General features: G+C 42.8%; 1 protein-coding gene across 4 annotated transcripts in view; it reads right to left on the bottom strand.

Annotated features, from left to right (window-relative positions):
* Positions 1 to 4,446: 4,446 nt before the first annotated feature.
* lpp (LIM domain containing preferred translocation partner in lipoma) overlaps positions 4,447 to 15,783 on the bottom strand; it is a 152,925-nt gene continuing 141,588 nt past the window's right edge. For all 4 annotated transcript variants that reach the window (XM_069704064.1, XM_069704066.1, XM_069704065.1 and 1 more), the window contains 3 exons: positions 11,078 to 11,256; positions 8,349 to 8,469; positions 4,447 to 6,372 (listed from right to left, as the gene is read on the bottom strand). In XM_069704064.1, the coding sequence (XP_069560165.1) occupies positions 6,244 to 6,372; positions 8,349 to 8,469; positions 11,078 to 11,256 (429 nt within the window). In that variant the 3' untranslated portion in view covers positions 4,447 to 6,243. The remainder of the gene's footprint in view (positions 6,373 to 8,348; positions 8,470 to 11,077; positions 11,257 to 15,783) is intronic.

Below are 15,783 nucleotides of genomic sequence, written 5' to 3'. Positions count from 1 at the left end.
TAAACCTAACATTAACTTTAAACCTAAAACTAAGTCTTAACCCTCAAACACCATTTTAAAGGGGTGTGACAAAGTGAGGACCGTCCAAAATGTCTTCACTTTGTCCACATTTCTTAACTCCAATGGTCTAAAACTAAATCTGGTCCTCATAAAGATATGTGTACAAGTACACACACACACACACACACACACACACACACACACACACACACACACACACACACACACACACACACACACACACACACACACACACACACACACACACACACACTGTGCATCATATTTAGCAAAAACTGACTAAGAAATTGTGCTGCTGGCGTGTTAAAATCTTCAGTTTACCAGCAGAGAAAAGGGGGATTCAGGAGGTGCTCTCCAGTTCCCAATTCACGTCAGAGGCTGCATAGCTACAAGCCGATGATATAACCAATGTTTTTACTGTAAGCATCGGGCGGACTGTGAATAAAAAGGTTGTTTGATTTCAAATTCTAATGCACATCACCATCTGTACTCAGAGGAGACCCTGTGACTGCTGCTTCTTTGTTTCTGCTCTCTAAAATAATGCCAGTCTAGTTTCAAGGAGATCACTTTGGCCGTTCTTACATTTCAGACTGCTGTTTCAGTTTTGCAATCTGCAGGAAGGAAATGAAATGCTCAGTGACTTACTGCTGATACGCAGCGCACAAGTAAAGATGACAAATGGAAAGGATTAAATCATGTGGGTCTTGGAAAGGCGACAGTAAAAATGAAAAAAAGAGGAGGTCTTTAAATTATTGTAACAACTCCATCAAGCTGATCCCAGCAGAACGCGTACTTCATAGCTGAGTGCATTTGCTGATCATGGTCACAAAAAAAAAAAAAAAAAAAAAAAAGACTGCAGATATGTGCGTAATTAAACCGCTGTCCCTGATGAACACTCAAAGGACCATCGCGAGTGTAGGATTTCTATTAGGCAGGTGATTCCGGTTAGTCTAAAGAGCGGCTGGGGAGCGCAGCGAGAGGCGGGAAGAAATGAGTCGGAGCTGTGTAAGCGCGGGGCATTTGCTGCCACTGAAGGGCTTTTAAATGAGTCTTGAGGAGAGTGAAGTAGCCCTGGGTTTTACTTGTTGGGAATAAATCTCTTTCATCTGCAGGTACGCTGTGCAGGAGGTCACCGGCGGCTCTCGGGAGTACGAGGAGAAGACGGCGAGAAGGAGCTCATTACCTGTGCAACCCCATGGACCCGGGGCCAAGAGGGCAAGTGTTAACCAGCGGCGACGGGGGCGAAGGGATGGAGGGTGGGGGGGGGTCGCAGTCAGGGAGGGACGGGCCTGAATCAGAAAGTGAGGCGATTTCAATATTTTTTATATAATTGAAAACAAAATACTACAAAGACTAAAAGGAGGCAAGACGCGATGCTGTTGCAAAGCTTTTATTGAAGAGAGAGAAAAAAAACAAGACTACATCATGCCCGGTTCAAATATCAAGAACAGATGCTTCACTTTAACAACAGGCTTCATGGAGTGAGTTTCACACTCAACACCACTTAAAACTCCGCTGCTGCAGCCGTAAGAGCCACACCTGATGGAAACATCAGCGCTGGGCCAAACAAAGAGGATCTCCTTTATTTACTTTGGTAAAAACAAGTAAACAAGGCGAAATCTTAAGAGGCATGGCGAAATATGAAATACACAGCAACAGTATAGTGATTCAATACAGCTCAGCCAAAGGCACTTTTACAAACAAGGGCAGAACAAAGACAGTAGACAACACAAGTACACTGAACAAATAAAACACATCATCAAACAGTCTTCTTTTTATACTTGGAGCATCAAGCTTTTTTCAGAAGATTCATGTCATATATCTCCCTCAGAGGTGGGTGATGTGTCCAGAGACGGTCCATAAAAATACCCTCAATAGTAGAGTTTCATACAGCTTTGGCACCTGGACAGCCAACAGCAGAGGTTTAACTCTGCGCATGGACTAGACCAGGGTACGCTTTGGAGACAACGTGTGCTAATAAGTCAATAAGACACGCTGAAACATTTAACATTTGCCAAAACCAACCAAATGTCATTCATCACAATTCATTTAATTTGTTTACTGCTTGCTGAGCAGCTCGAAGCCCTTCATTTTCCAGGCTCATTTTATGTATTAACTAAATCAGGGTTCAGTATTAAAAGACCTAAACACTGATACCTAGGTGTAAACTTAACAACAAAAACAACTTACATAATCTTAAAAACAATAAGAATACATCTAACATCAACCCGGAAATACATAACCCCTACCCTTAATTTAAAAAGTTGGTAATGTCCTAGCAAACAGCTGTCCGGCAGTTATGGAGCAACATCAATATTTATTTGGCGTTGTGTTTCTGGCAAATATTCATTATTTCAATATTCACGGCTCTTTTAGCTTTGTTTTGTTGTTCTCACCTCCTGAATGAAATATCTGTGAGCTGAAAGATGCTGAAATGCTCCGAACAGCCGAGTGCAACTGCAGAGACGGGTGGCAACTACTTGCTGATTTATTACCTTTCAAGTTACACTTGAAACAGTTATTTAACCTATTGTTAATATAAAATTATTGATTCGTGCAGCTTTACATTACTTCACATTGTGTGTATTGCAACAAAATTGCTTGAATTTGAACAGTAATGGTCTTTTTAAAAATTTTTTTTATCAATGGCATAATATTCCCTTCACCAAACTGTAACAACAGCTTGTTTTACTGGCAAATAACTTCGTATCTCCTCAAATACGCACACCAACGTATGTCACACACAAAAAGTAGTTTTGATTGTTAACTACGTTTACCAACTTCTTTAAAGAATTTCTGATGTCAAATGTCTTGAGTCAAAACAAAGAAGCTAACGTGACATTAATTCTTCAAATTTAAACAATGATTGACCATAAAGGATGAACTTAAGTCTAGTGTCTCCAAATAGCTAAAAGAGTTTTGTGGCGCTATTGAGTCTTTTTAAGACACATTAAAAAGTTGCATTTCAAGCAGCGGACTCGCCTCTTACTAAACTGTAAAGATGTCGTTGTCTTTCGGGTTTTTGTTTGTGACCGATGAACCGGCCGTGTGCGATGAGGCGCTTCAAATATTGATGGAAACATTCCTGAGGACATGGAGTTTAGGTTGCCTAACCTTTTGCAGATTCAGCCGTCGCTGCCTTCCTGCTTGAGGCATGTCAGCAAGTGGACAGACCAACCAGCGAGCCCCTTGTTCACTTTCAAATGCTCCTTTACATTTCAAATAGTAAGTTCTGTCTGTGTTTATGGAAAAAGTACATTCTAGAGAAACTGTAATGAAACTTCTCTTACCGTTCAGGGTTAACTTACTAACGGCCTTATTAGCACGGTTGTTTACAAAGTGTTACCCTGGTTCAAACATGGCCACAGTCACCTGGATCTGCTGTATCAGGACGTATTGATTCCAGCCGACACAGTAAATGGGGATTTTGTATCACTTGGCAGTAAACACCACTTCATAAAGTGGGAGGAAAACAGTAAAGAGAAAAAAAGAGAATTATCTGAAAATTAAAAACTTTGTTCAAATATAACCATCCATACGCACAAGACATGCTTAAATGAGGCAGAGAGATGACTGTCTTGTAAAATGTGTCTGACTATAAAACTAATCCAGCTAATTAAGTGGAAACAATTACTGCTACTTATTAATTAAATTAAAATACTTATTAATGAGTTGTTTAAAAGTACCATGTGGAGTTTCTTGTAAACAAATGAACATGTTTCAATGTGTGTCAGCAAAACGCAAACATGCTGAATTCCTTTTCGTTCTTATTAAACATTCACAAAGCTGAATGTTTGTACTCGTGATTTTTAAATCGATATTTGCTGGCTCGTTGTGCCCTTCGCTGCTCTTGTCGGCGTATTGCTAAGCTCTGTTGCACGTTTCTGCCACCGTCTGTCCATCAGTGGAATAGTGTGAAAATCATCTACAAACCAACGCGTGTCGTGTCTCCCGCAGGTTTGGTGACTCCGCCCATCTTGGACAGATAATGACATGTAAACCCCCGTCAGTGGAAGAGACGCCAACTGACCACAAACAATTCAGCCTTTGTCATCATTTTGTGTCTCTTCTAGTCGTTGAGTGTCTCAATGCGGCTGTTTTGCATCACTTTGTCGCGGTTTTGTGGTTGTTTCGCGTCTCTGTAGTTCCTTTGCACTCTGTTGTGGTTGTTTTACATCTCTTTGCAGTGGTTTTATATATGAAGGTAGTCATTTTGCATCTGTTCGTGATGTTTTTGCCGTTGTGGTTCTTTTGTGCCAATTTGTTTAGCATCTCTTTTTTAGTTGTTTTGCATCTCGTTGCAGTCTGTATTTCTTCAGCATCTATTAACAGTTGTCTTTGTTGTTGTCTCGTCATTTTGTATCACTGCATAATCATTCTGTGTCTTTGTATTGTTTTTTTGACACTTTGTGGTTGTGAGCAACCTCACTGGCTCCGCCTCTGAATGTGGGCCCATGTAGGCAGGACTCCATAAGATCTTTGCTCCATGTTGGAACTCGAGGTCAAAAACTCCACAGGGTACCTTTAATTCATCATCAGAACTTTTACTACCAGTACTGCAGCAGTAATTATACTAAACTATCAGATTAAACCACTGGTCCATAATGCCTGGATTTACCAAATAATAAAATCAGTCATTTTTGGGAAACTCTCCTGGTCCCTTCTTTGTCCATCAACTTTAAAAAACAAACAAAAAAAACAACACTTAATATAAAAGGTGAGAGTCAATGATACACTCAATACTGACACACAGCATGGGGACGCACAAAGTCACACAGTACCAAAAGCATAGTTTGGATTAAAGGGTTACTCTAAGGACACTTATGCTTGAATCTGTACAGGTAAAATATTTCCTTATTCATAAAATTTATTATAAAGTGTCGATGCAATTAACATTAAAAATTGCATAGCCATGTCATGTTCCTTATCTGAGCCAGACTGCTTACAGTACAATCACTGATCTAATCTATGGAGTGGGAAATGGGGGAGAGTTACATCTGCGGGAAAAAAATTATATAATTAAAGTCAAACCTAAGGCCGTGTAAATATATATGAATGGAGTTTCATGATTGTACTACTCAACAGAAAGAAATCTACTGTGTACATGGAAGAGTATAGAATTGGAAAGCACAAAGGAAATAATGTGTTAAAAGGCTGCTTGCATCCAACAGCTGCCTATAGAGGAGTTTGTTCTTGACGGTGGGAGTTACCGTTTGTGCTTCCTGTGGTCCTAGTCAGTATGCCGTAAATAAGGTTGATTAAAAACGCACACAAAAGCGCACAGTTTAAATGCAATTCTTTGGTGTTTGTTTCTGCAGAGCTGTTTTGTCATCATAGTCTTCGGTGTGTAATCGTACAGCCATCTGTGTACTGTATGTGGGTTTACATTACAGAATGCAAATGCATGTTCTAAACAACATGTGGATTTTTCTAAACACTGCTGAAGCTACAGTCCTACACAGATCCATGCATGACTTCACCTGCAGGGCAGATGAGTCAAACGTTTGTACACGTTCTGGTGGAGTCGGGCTCCATTTTCAGATCACAAGAACCAGTCAGCGAGATGAATTTGGGAACGTGTGCATCCTGGCTGAAAGATGCACGAGGACTGATGGTGAATTATGATATCAGACTATAACACTGGGTGATGATGGATACTGTCACTGATGGATTTGAAGTGATTATTTAAAGCAGCAGTTCAACATTTCAGGAAATTTGCTTAAAGTGAGGCGATCAGCTTAACATTTCTACGATGACAAAATATAATATGTTAATAACTAAGCCCGGTTTCAGTGAGCTTTAGAGGTGCTGGAAGACAGATTTGTTTATATGTTTGTTTCCCCATTCTTCCTATCTTTAACCTAAGCAATGCTAACGTGCTGCTAGCGGTAGTCATATGTCATATTTCACATACAGACATGAAAGTAACATTGATCTTCCCTTCTGGCTCTTAGCGAGGGAGCGTGTTAGTGTACTTGCCAAAATGTTGAACTATTCCTTTTACAACAAAAGACGTGAAGATTGTACCGAGTCAATAGTGTGATGCTATTTCTTGTTACTGATGGTGAGATATATATATATACATATATATATACTGTATATAGAGGGATATATAAATATATATGCTGAGAGGGATGCAGGCGTCTGTGGATGGGTATGATTGCAAGAGAAAGAGAGCGAGTGCTGGGTTATCACAGTGGAGGTGACCGAGCAGCAGGCTGTTCAGAGGTCAGTGGTTGCCTTGGCGGTGAGGGCCTGGATGCGGCTGGTGTTACAGTTTTTGCAAAGGACGTGTCCGTCGAGTGGGTAGCAGCCCTGGTTATCCCCCTCTGAGAGCAGAGCGCCACAGTCCTGCAGGACGCAGATACTCCGTTAGTCCAGAGACACAAACACAGGCGTTAGCCACACTCACCCATCGCACACGTTCATCCCCTCTCGGAGCTCTCGCTTTAAATGACACATTTACTGTCGTTTAAAAACCCAGCGAGCGTCAAGTTACAGATGGCTCTCTGGAGAAAAGCCGGTGTTGTGGTGTTCAGCCAGCTGGTGAGTCTGGAGGGAAACCACCGGTTAGTCCTGAGCAACTGTCTGAACACCCATTCATTTATGGGTTTGAACCCAGATTTTGGTGTTGAAGCTTTTTTTCCCCCCATAAAGGTGTTCATAGTCAGAACAAACAGTTTTTCTAAGTATGATTAAAAAATGTGACTCCTCTTTTACAGATTTGAAGATAAATACATTCAGTCTTGTTTCTTCCCAGGAGTGGATCTCTTAACGGCACTGTACGATGTCGTAAAACTATTATGTTCTTTTAGCTGCACAAAGTTTAGGGTTTGTATTCATAACGGTTAAGATTTTACAGCACTTAAAAAGAAAGAGAACATGTCAAATGCTGTGGCGGGCCAGAATGAAGATGGTGCAGGCCAAACATGGCCCACGGGCCCCATATTGGTCTTCCCTGCCCTACTGCATTTGTCTTTTGTTTGTTTTGGGCTTATTTCCCTTTCAAAGGTTCTAATAAAAAGTCTGCATTTGTGTTTTAGACCTGTGTGCAGGTGAAACATTACTTTTGCAGATATATTTACAGATGATTGGTGCTCCGGTCTCGACTAAAATATGGAAGCAACTACCGGACGGACTGATGTCCAAAATGTTGTAAAAACATTCACGGCCCCCTCAGGAGGAACTGTAATCATTGTAAGCTTATAGTTTACGACATGTTCGTCTGTACATTACATTTCATTCATAAACTGCAGCACACTACGATGATAAACACGGGAAAGCATGTGTGCTTCAGTGTGAGGATGTTAAACTGCTGAGATTAGCTTTCAGCTCAACGCACTCAAACTAGCAGAACCTCACAAAGACTCTTGTGGCATCATTTGGGTGATTCATGTATTATATTTTACTGACTCTTTGGGATTTAGTGGAGTCAACGTGCTCTTCAGTATGACTTATCTTTACTTTGGCCCTTTTCAAAGGGCTTCACTTTGTCCCCAAAAAGGGTTGGAACAGACGGTTATTATCTATTGATCCTGGCTGCGATTGATTCAGTCTGGGAGCAGACTCACTCTTAATAATGAAGCTCACAAACACCTGAGTGATGAGTGCGTTTGTCTTTACATATAGGTTGTTGTGCTGTGTGGAGCTGACTGGCCAGTGCCTGATGAAGATCTCTGTTATAGACGTGTTGTCCGACTGCAGCCTTCACTTTGTGTTTCACCTGTAAAAATATCGGGGAGCTGTTGACTGTTCACAGGCTGACAAACACAAACACACATAATGCTGTGGCATTATTTTCTTACTGTCTGTGACACTGGCTTACGCTCCCAACCTTTCCCTTCCTCTGTCCACACACACAGAATTACAACTCCATCGACTCGCGGCTCCCCGGTGACAAAATTCTTCTCTTGTTGAGCCCCTTCAGCTGAACTAATCTGCTTTGCTTTCCTTTGACCTTTATGTCTGCCAAACGCTCTGTGTGCTCACGCTGGCACGGCTCTTTGACAATGTGACACGTTACTTCTCTTTTAGCCGGGCACGTAACGTCTCAGCGCTGCTTATCAACGAGGCGAGCGGCGGCTGACAGATTGGTTACTATGTAAGTCCGTGAACTTTGCAGAGGGAAGATGGAAAGCTATTTCCAGGCAAGTACGAGAGGGATGATTCACTTGTCTCGCCGCAAAGGTGACTCGGGGGACGGGCGAGTGCGTTTATGCCTCGCACCATCGTGCAGTAATGACTGTCATCTGGAGCTGTGCAACATGGTACATAACCGCCACGGCTAATTATAGGGAGCTCACGTACCGTGAGACACGAACACATACCTCGCAGCGGTAACACTGCACGTGGAAGTCACGGTCCAGGGCCACAATACGAACGGTCTCCTCCTGGCCCGGTGCCGGCATTATAGGCTCAGAGCACACACAGCAGCGGGGAGCGAACTTCCTGTGAGACACAACCGACAGCAACAGAAGAGAGCTCAGAACAACAACAAATATTATGACACAATGTGACAGTCAGTGACACAGTTTGTCATTCATAAAAGCTGAGAGTTCCCACTGTGGTGAGTTTTTTTTTTTTTTTTTTTTTGACACAACAGTGACATTACCAGTGAATGTATCTGTCACTTTCCGGGTGAACCTCTGAACCATCTGGTCAATAAAATGTACAAAAAGTTAGAAAAATACACATCAGAGCACCGGGTTAACTTGATTTTGTCCAACCAACAGTTCAAAACCCAAAGAAAATGATTTTGTCAAAATAAAATTAAGAAAAGCTGAATATTTTTGCTAAGGAGAGGCTGGAACTGGAATAAATTGATCAACAACTTAAATGAACAAAAAATGATTTCCTCTCAATCAACTTTCCAAACGTTTTGGCTTGTGACCTTTAAACGAAGCCGTGTCCGTGTGGGATACCTGCTCATCACATTCGTACTGGTTCTGACCAGCGCAACCAAAAAGAGGGCTAGTTCCTTTGTTTTATCTGAAGAAATTCACATAATACAAACATTTGTTGAGTTTTTATTCTATTTTCCTCTTCTGTAACTCATCTCATAACACCATAAACTTATCTCCCAACCGCTACGTCAGAAACCAGCCGACTAATCAATGAACAAAATGGTTTCAACTCAACACACAAGAGTGAAATATAGGATGAAATATCAAGAATGATTGTAGTTATATATTAGTCAACTATTTTAACAAATAAAAAGCATATTTTCTGTCAGTCAAATATCAAGATGGAAGTAAATAGAAAACTAGATTTGCTAAATATAGAGGGTCATTCAGAAACACCACAACAGACTCTTACAGTAACGTTTGCAGAACAAGCCTTCACATCAGTAACTCTGGAAATGCTTTCAGCAGGAAGAGGTCTGTCAAACAATAGACTGATGAGGATATGAAAACCCCGCTGAGAGTTTAGGTCCTGTAAAGTGACCAAAGGTCGGGGGGGGGGGGCACTTCTTCTATTCTGCACACTCCTTCAGCGTCTGGGAATCAGGAAGTGAAGCGCCACGTGTCTTTGGGGAACCTCGACTGTACAGTATTAGCCAGGATATTTAAAAAAAAAAAAAAAAAAAAAAGGAAAAAAAAAAGCTCAGGCCCGGGCGTGACTATTCCTCGACACAAAGGGCTGCGCTGTTGAGGTCACACTTGTCATGTGGAATTAAACATCGGCCCAGTGCAGCTACTCCACAAAGCAACCAACAGCCGTGCTCACTCACACGAGCAGCCAGCTGTTTACTTCTGTTTCCTTTCTGGTCACTGAGTAAAGGAACATTTCTGGTAAGGTGGCGGTTATGCAATCAGTGAAGTGTGACACAATGACAGGAATGTGCTATTACATTACATTTATGTCTACATCTCGACATCACTGAACTTGTGAAATTGTTTGCAGTATTTCCCATAAAGGAAGCCCAAAGATCCGGTACGGGTGAGCTTTAAATGAAACTCAATTTATAAAGTCACAGAGGAATTTTTAAAGCAGCACAAGTCAGATATTTTTGGCCCCTTGGGTAGCAACAAAACAAACCATAAACACATCACAGATATTCTCCTCATGAAGTCTTTACAGAGCCGTTTACACTTCCAGCTGGTATGAAGCAACATTCGTTTGTAGGAATGCTTCCCAGTGCACACTAGCTAGCAGCCAACTTCTGTCTGTCTTCGGTTTGTGCTGGGACTAATAAATACAGGACATTTATCAAAGGTTTTCCACTGAAAGCAGCTGCGGCTCGAACACCAAAAATGAGCTGAAAAAAGCAAAAACGCTCCACGGATCTGGAACGAGTGGATGATTCACCGTGTGCTTTTCACTTTGAGCAACACTTCATATGCGAGATGAAATAAAAACTTCCCGAAATGTTTTGGCCCGACTTATTTAATGGTAGACGTCGCGACTGCAAGCCACTCGCATCGATCGAAGGCCTGTTGAGTTTACATACTGGAGCGTGCTAACACAGCTGGGCTTGAAGGAGCAGTAGCTTGGAGCTCCTGCAGTTACAACAGGTGACTGTTTACATGCAGTTGGAACTGAAAAAGAAAATCAAGGCATTTCTTCGTATGGATGAAACAGTGGCTTGAATCTGGTCCAACAAAAACAGTACAACAATGATTTTTTTTTTTTTTGTCTATCTCGGGCTTTGGCATTGGAAAAGAAATTCCAATATTCTTTTACATATAAACTCAAATATTTGCTCTTCTTGCAGACCCGACAACTGCCGAGAAAATTTCCAAACGGCTGGATGTTTCACATTTTAGCGAACTGCTAACGTTGTCTGCTGGATGTTTGGTTCATCTGGGGTTCCTGCTTGATGAATACAGCTGCCTGTCGCTATAGAGCGGGATAGATGAGAGAAGATCAAATTGCTGGCTGTAAAACCAAAACCAAAAGCTGAAAGACACAAAAATAAAATGTAGAGGAGCTGAGGGCAACTGCAGAGTCAGGTGATAATTCTTTGTAGGTTTGTCTTCATGATGGACATCTTGCACATCATACCGTCCTGTTAAAATACAAGTATTTAAACCTGATGAAAACCTTCGGTACATACTTGTGGAAGTCCTCGATGCAGTGGATGTGGTTGGAAGCGTCCACGGTGAACGGGATGCCGTCCAGGCTGCGATGACACACCACGCAGGTGAAGCAGTGAGGGTGGTAGGCTTTCCCTGTAGCCCGCAGGATGCGCTCCATGATGGGCTTACTGCAGATGGTGCAGGTCTCAAGGGTGTTCTGCAGACACAAACACCCACATGATTACACAACAAACCTGATGATAAATGTAGTGATTTGGATGATTCATTTCTAGTGGGCCTTTAAGCACTTGCTGAAAATTAGCTAATGAATTTGAACCAGCACGAGAACTCAAGAAAGTTTTTTTTTCCTGCTTTCGCAGCTCGTGATTTGAAACTTCCTGCCGCCAGTGTTAGTCTTCAAGTGTTTCGGCTCCCCTGTGTGCAAATAAATCCACGCTCAGGACCTTTAGCTCGGCTGTCCTCAAATGCCTCTGAAGCTGAAGGAATCTGATTAGCACTCCTCTCCAAACACAAACAGTCATTTTTCAGCCGCCCTCACCCATCCTCCATCCTCCCATATGCAAGAGTGTGAGCAGTAAATATTTCCACTTTGTGATGACTGCAGGTTTTCTGCAGCCAGGCGACTGGGCAGGCGGCCCGCGGTGGGGTGGGGGTGGGAGGTAGGGGGGAGGGAGAGGGGGGGGGGACGTGGCGGCCGCCCGCTTCTGACTTATCTGTGGCATCTCTCTTCTTAATATCTGCCGGGATACGCCATTTGTTATTTCAATATTTCATAAATAACGACTGCCTCTCTAAACAGCAATGCAATTACAGCGGGATGGATATATCATGCGCTGGGGATCGATGTGCGGCCTGATGCGGCTGAGCTGATGGGCCCCGCTGTTGCTGCTTCTTCTTGCTCAGGCATTTCCTGGATCTCTGTTGTCCCCCCCCCCCCCCCCCGCCCCCTCTTTCTGCGCTTGGCTGGGCTAAAGCGTGCATGGTTCAGCTGTTCCCATTGGCTCCCACTGTAGTAGCAAGCTACCTCAGTGTTTCCAAACACAGCTCGGGGTGTGTAGCAACACTGCGCTGTGTCATCGGCTGCCTCCCAGACGCACCGCCGGGCTGTGCCGTTTAAAATGACACTTCTGTGACCGCTCAGCCGAGGTAAACTCCCGACCATCCCCTGTCCGGCTGCACAGCACATGTGCTGGCATTTATAGTCTGCATGCTAATGAGCCAAGAAGCTTTAAAAAAAAAGAGAGAGAAAAAGGATGAGGTTTGTTAAAAACTGCAACTGCACACAACAGCTCCTTAAATGATTCTCACAACACGATGGTGTGCCACTGGAGGGTGAGAGGGCAAGAGAGGAGAGAAGCTGATGTATAACTCCAGGCTGGAAAAAAGTGGTTTGAAAAACGGCCGTTTCTTCAAAGCACTCCTGGAGAGGCATTATTTCATGAAAAGCAATGTGTGCAGACAAGCTCCCCATCCTTTTTTTTTTTTTTTCCCTTCTTTCCCCTCCAAGACGGTAATAGAAATAAACATTATTCCCAGGGCAACATTTGTGTATAAACAATGTCCATATTGCAATCCTTCTCGATCCTGGAAGTGGAATAAAGCCTTTAATGAGCTCGCTGCTCTGAGCCCTTGAGGTTTGCCTCACGCAGGCACACAGAGGCAGAGAGAGGTAGAGGTGGAGGGGTGGGGGGGTGGGGGGATATATTTGCAACCTGAGAATTGGAGTGAGATAGCAGGGCCAAACATCACCAAACCATCCTCAAATCTTACTCATCTGTCTGCATTTCTACTTACTTATTCTCATCTGCCCTTCATGTGGGAATACCTTGCCCTTGTTTAGCTTAACTAGAGCATATGATTTCACAGCACACAGTTCCTCCGGGCCATTGTAATGAGTACAGTACTCAAAAGACAAAATTTCTCTCTGATGGTGAGATTCTATGACCTCAATTCATTCACTCAGCTCAGCCGCTGTTGTTTTTTCCACTCGCTCGTGACTCCTTCTATTTGGGATTAGGTAACATATATTAGGCCAGTTACACAAACCGAGGTCTAATGTCAAAACAGAGCCTGTACATGGGCTGTGGTCAGCGCTCGGGCACAACTCCCACAGACAGCTGAGGGAATTTATGCATAAATCGCTTCATGCCCTCTCTGGCAGACATCAGGGCCTTTGCAGTTTGCCACTAGAGGGCTGTATATGTCTGCAGATGTCCGGGTTCTGCTTTTCCCTTGACTAAACGTGATGTATTCAAGCATATGTACACCCCCTCCCCCCCGCCCCCTCTTCCTCATACATTTCTCTAAGTGTTTGCCCAGAAGGCTAAACAAATGTCTAGGCAGATGAGGTAAAGTGAATTTAGGTCAGACAGCCTCTTGCTGAACCGAGGGGTGAGTGGAGTGCGTTAAAGTCAATTGTGGCCCCTTTTTCATTGTGAGTCTCCTTCTGCTGCAAAGTGCTGTCATTAAACACCGAACGTGCTCGCACAGTCCGGCGCAGCTTCGCACTGTTTAGCAACCAGCTCCCAAACCACGTTTGACACATCTGTCTGTTAGAATGAGGAGTGTGATGGCAAACAAAGCATGTAGCAGGGAGTTAAGAGGTCCAATGTGCTGCGCTCTGAACACGAAACTCAGGCCTGACACAGTGAGAGAGACACACACACACACAGTCAGTCACACGAGACAGAAATATACTGAGAAGTCTTTCAGCCGAAAACCGAGTTCCTTGTTGCAAAACCGCAAATAGAGTGAAACTGTTTTCCTCTTCAAATCAGCTTGTAAATTGTAACTTTATTGGATCAAATGACATTTATAAAATTAAATGAAAAACTCTTTGAAATATTCGAGTAAACCAACTATGTTTTTTAAGCCCAGAGTTAATATGAAGGAATAGATGAGAATTATGCCTCAATTAATCAGCCTGGGATATAAAACATTAGAAAATATTTAGAAATGTACAACATCATTTTCAACTAAGTCTAAAAGAACCAGTTATATTCATGCATGTAACAAATCCTCACATTGAGAAGTCAGAAGCATCAAACAGACTCTCACCCTGAGGGGTCAAGAATTTAACCACACTGTGCGGTCGCTAACTCTCAATGCTAAACACAGACACAGGTGAAACAACGCCGGAACAAAGACATGTTTCCCGTGTTTGCAGATGAAATAGTAAACAGTTGGAAATCTGCCGTGGCATATTGCTAAAGCTCCACCGTCTCCTCCGACCGTATTCACACAGATTTTACACCTATCTGCTCTGTTTTTCACGGGGCCAAGCGGGCCTGACAGGAGGCAGGCTGGAGTTCAGGCAGACCGCACGCGATTTATGACCTGGCACGCTGAACTCAGAGCGGGCCAAATTTACAGATGATCAGATTGTGTGTGTGTGTGTGTGTGTGTGTGTGTGTGTGTGTGTGTGTGTGTGTGTGTGTGTGTGTGTGTGTGTGTGTGTGTGTGTGTGTGTGTGTGTGTGTGTGTGTGTGTGTGTGTGTGTCCAGACCCTCACTGAATGTGCTGGCCGGTGCCAGGCAATGCTGTGTGAATTAACTACACCCTGCTGAAGGTAGCTCAAAGATATCTAACAGGAGCTTGTAGGAGAGGTGGATTAGAGCATCGCTGCTGCTGCTGCTGCTGCTGCTGCTGCTGTCTGGTTTCATTTCGAGTGAATAAGGGATACTGACTTGTTGGTGAACTATGAGTCAAATCACTGAGCCTCCTACTTCCCGAGGGAAGGTGTCTGCTGACTTAATGAACCTCGACAAGCAGCTTCTCTTTCTTATCCTGTTTAATATGGGTCGATCAAGCTGGACAGCAGGACATCCTTTTATCAAAAACATGTCAGTATACAATGTAATCTCATCTAACACCATAAACTATGACTTAACAGGAATAGTTTAAAATTTGGGAAAATACACTTATTTGCTTCCATGTGAAGATGGACATTGACCACAGTAACAACAGAGACGTCTCCAAAAGGGTTGACAGATGTGATTATCAATATTTAATCCACGGAGGTTTTACATTTGGAAAACTTTCCGTGGAGGTAGAAAAGTCTATGAGCAAAGCAGGGTGGTGGGGGCGGGGCTAGTGGAGGTGCAGTGGGACACACAACACGGAGGCAAACATGGATGCTTAAAAACTTATTTTTAGATTCGTGTGCCCACAAGTAATAGATATTCACATGTTTGGGTGCTGTCTTTTATTATGGTCTCCAGTTTTTTTTTTTTTTTTTTTTAAAGCAATAATGCACATACAAGACTTTCCCTGGCCAACAACTCCCTTCCTGTTGGCTCCTACGCACATGAATGAAATATTTTCACAATATAACTCTTTCAAATGTTAATGAACTGGATGGATCAAACATTGGTGATGAGAGATGTGATTTCAGAAGTGACTCAGACGTAATTACAGTTCCACAGCAACTTTTCTAATGATGTGATCCAGTGTGCGTCCCATGATGCCGATGTTGGTTTGATTTCAGATTAAACAAATAATAGACTCATTTTTGAGTGTGTTTCAGTGCTATGAGTTAGATTTTACTACTTTTGGTACATGGAAGCTGTTTCCATCTGTTTCTGGTCTTTATGCTAAGCTAAGCTGGCTGGCTGCTGATTGTTTGACACAGATATGAGAATAACATAAATGTTTTAATTTTAGTCATTGCAAGCAAAAAAAGGCATATTATTCCTTTAAACATGGCGACTATAAATATTGTTCT

This window comes from Brachyistius frenatus, unplaced genomic scaffold, assembly GCF_029030835.1.
Source record: "Brachyistius frenatus isolate BFR_SWC_R1_liver_20210118 unplaced genomic scaffold, ASM2903083v1 Contig_49, whole genome shotgun sequence".
Classification (NCBI taxonomy): domain Eukaryota; kingdom Metazoa; phylum Chordata; class Actinopteri; family Embiotocidae; genus Brachyistius; species Brachyistius frenatus.
Note: the sequence above shows the minus strand (reverse complement) of the source record. Positions and strands in the feature narration are given on the sequence as shown.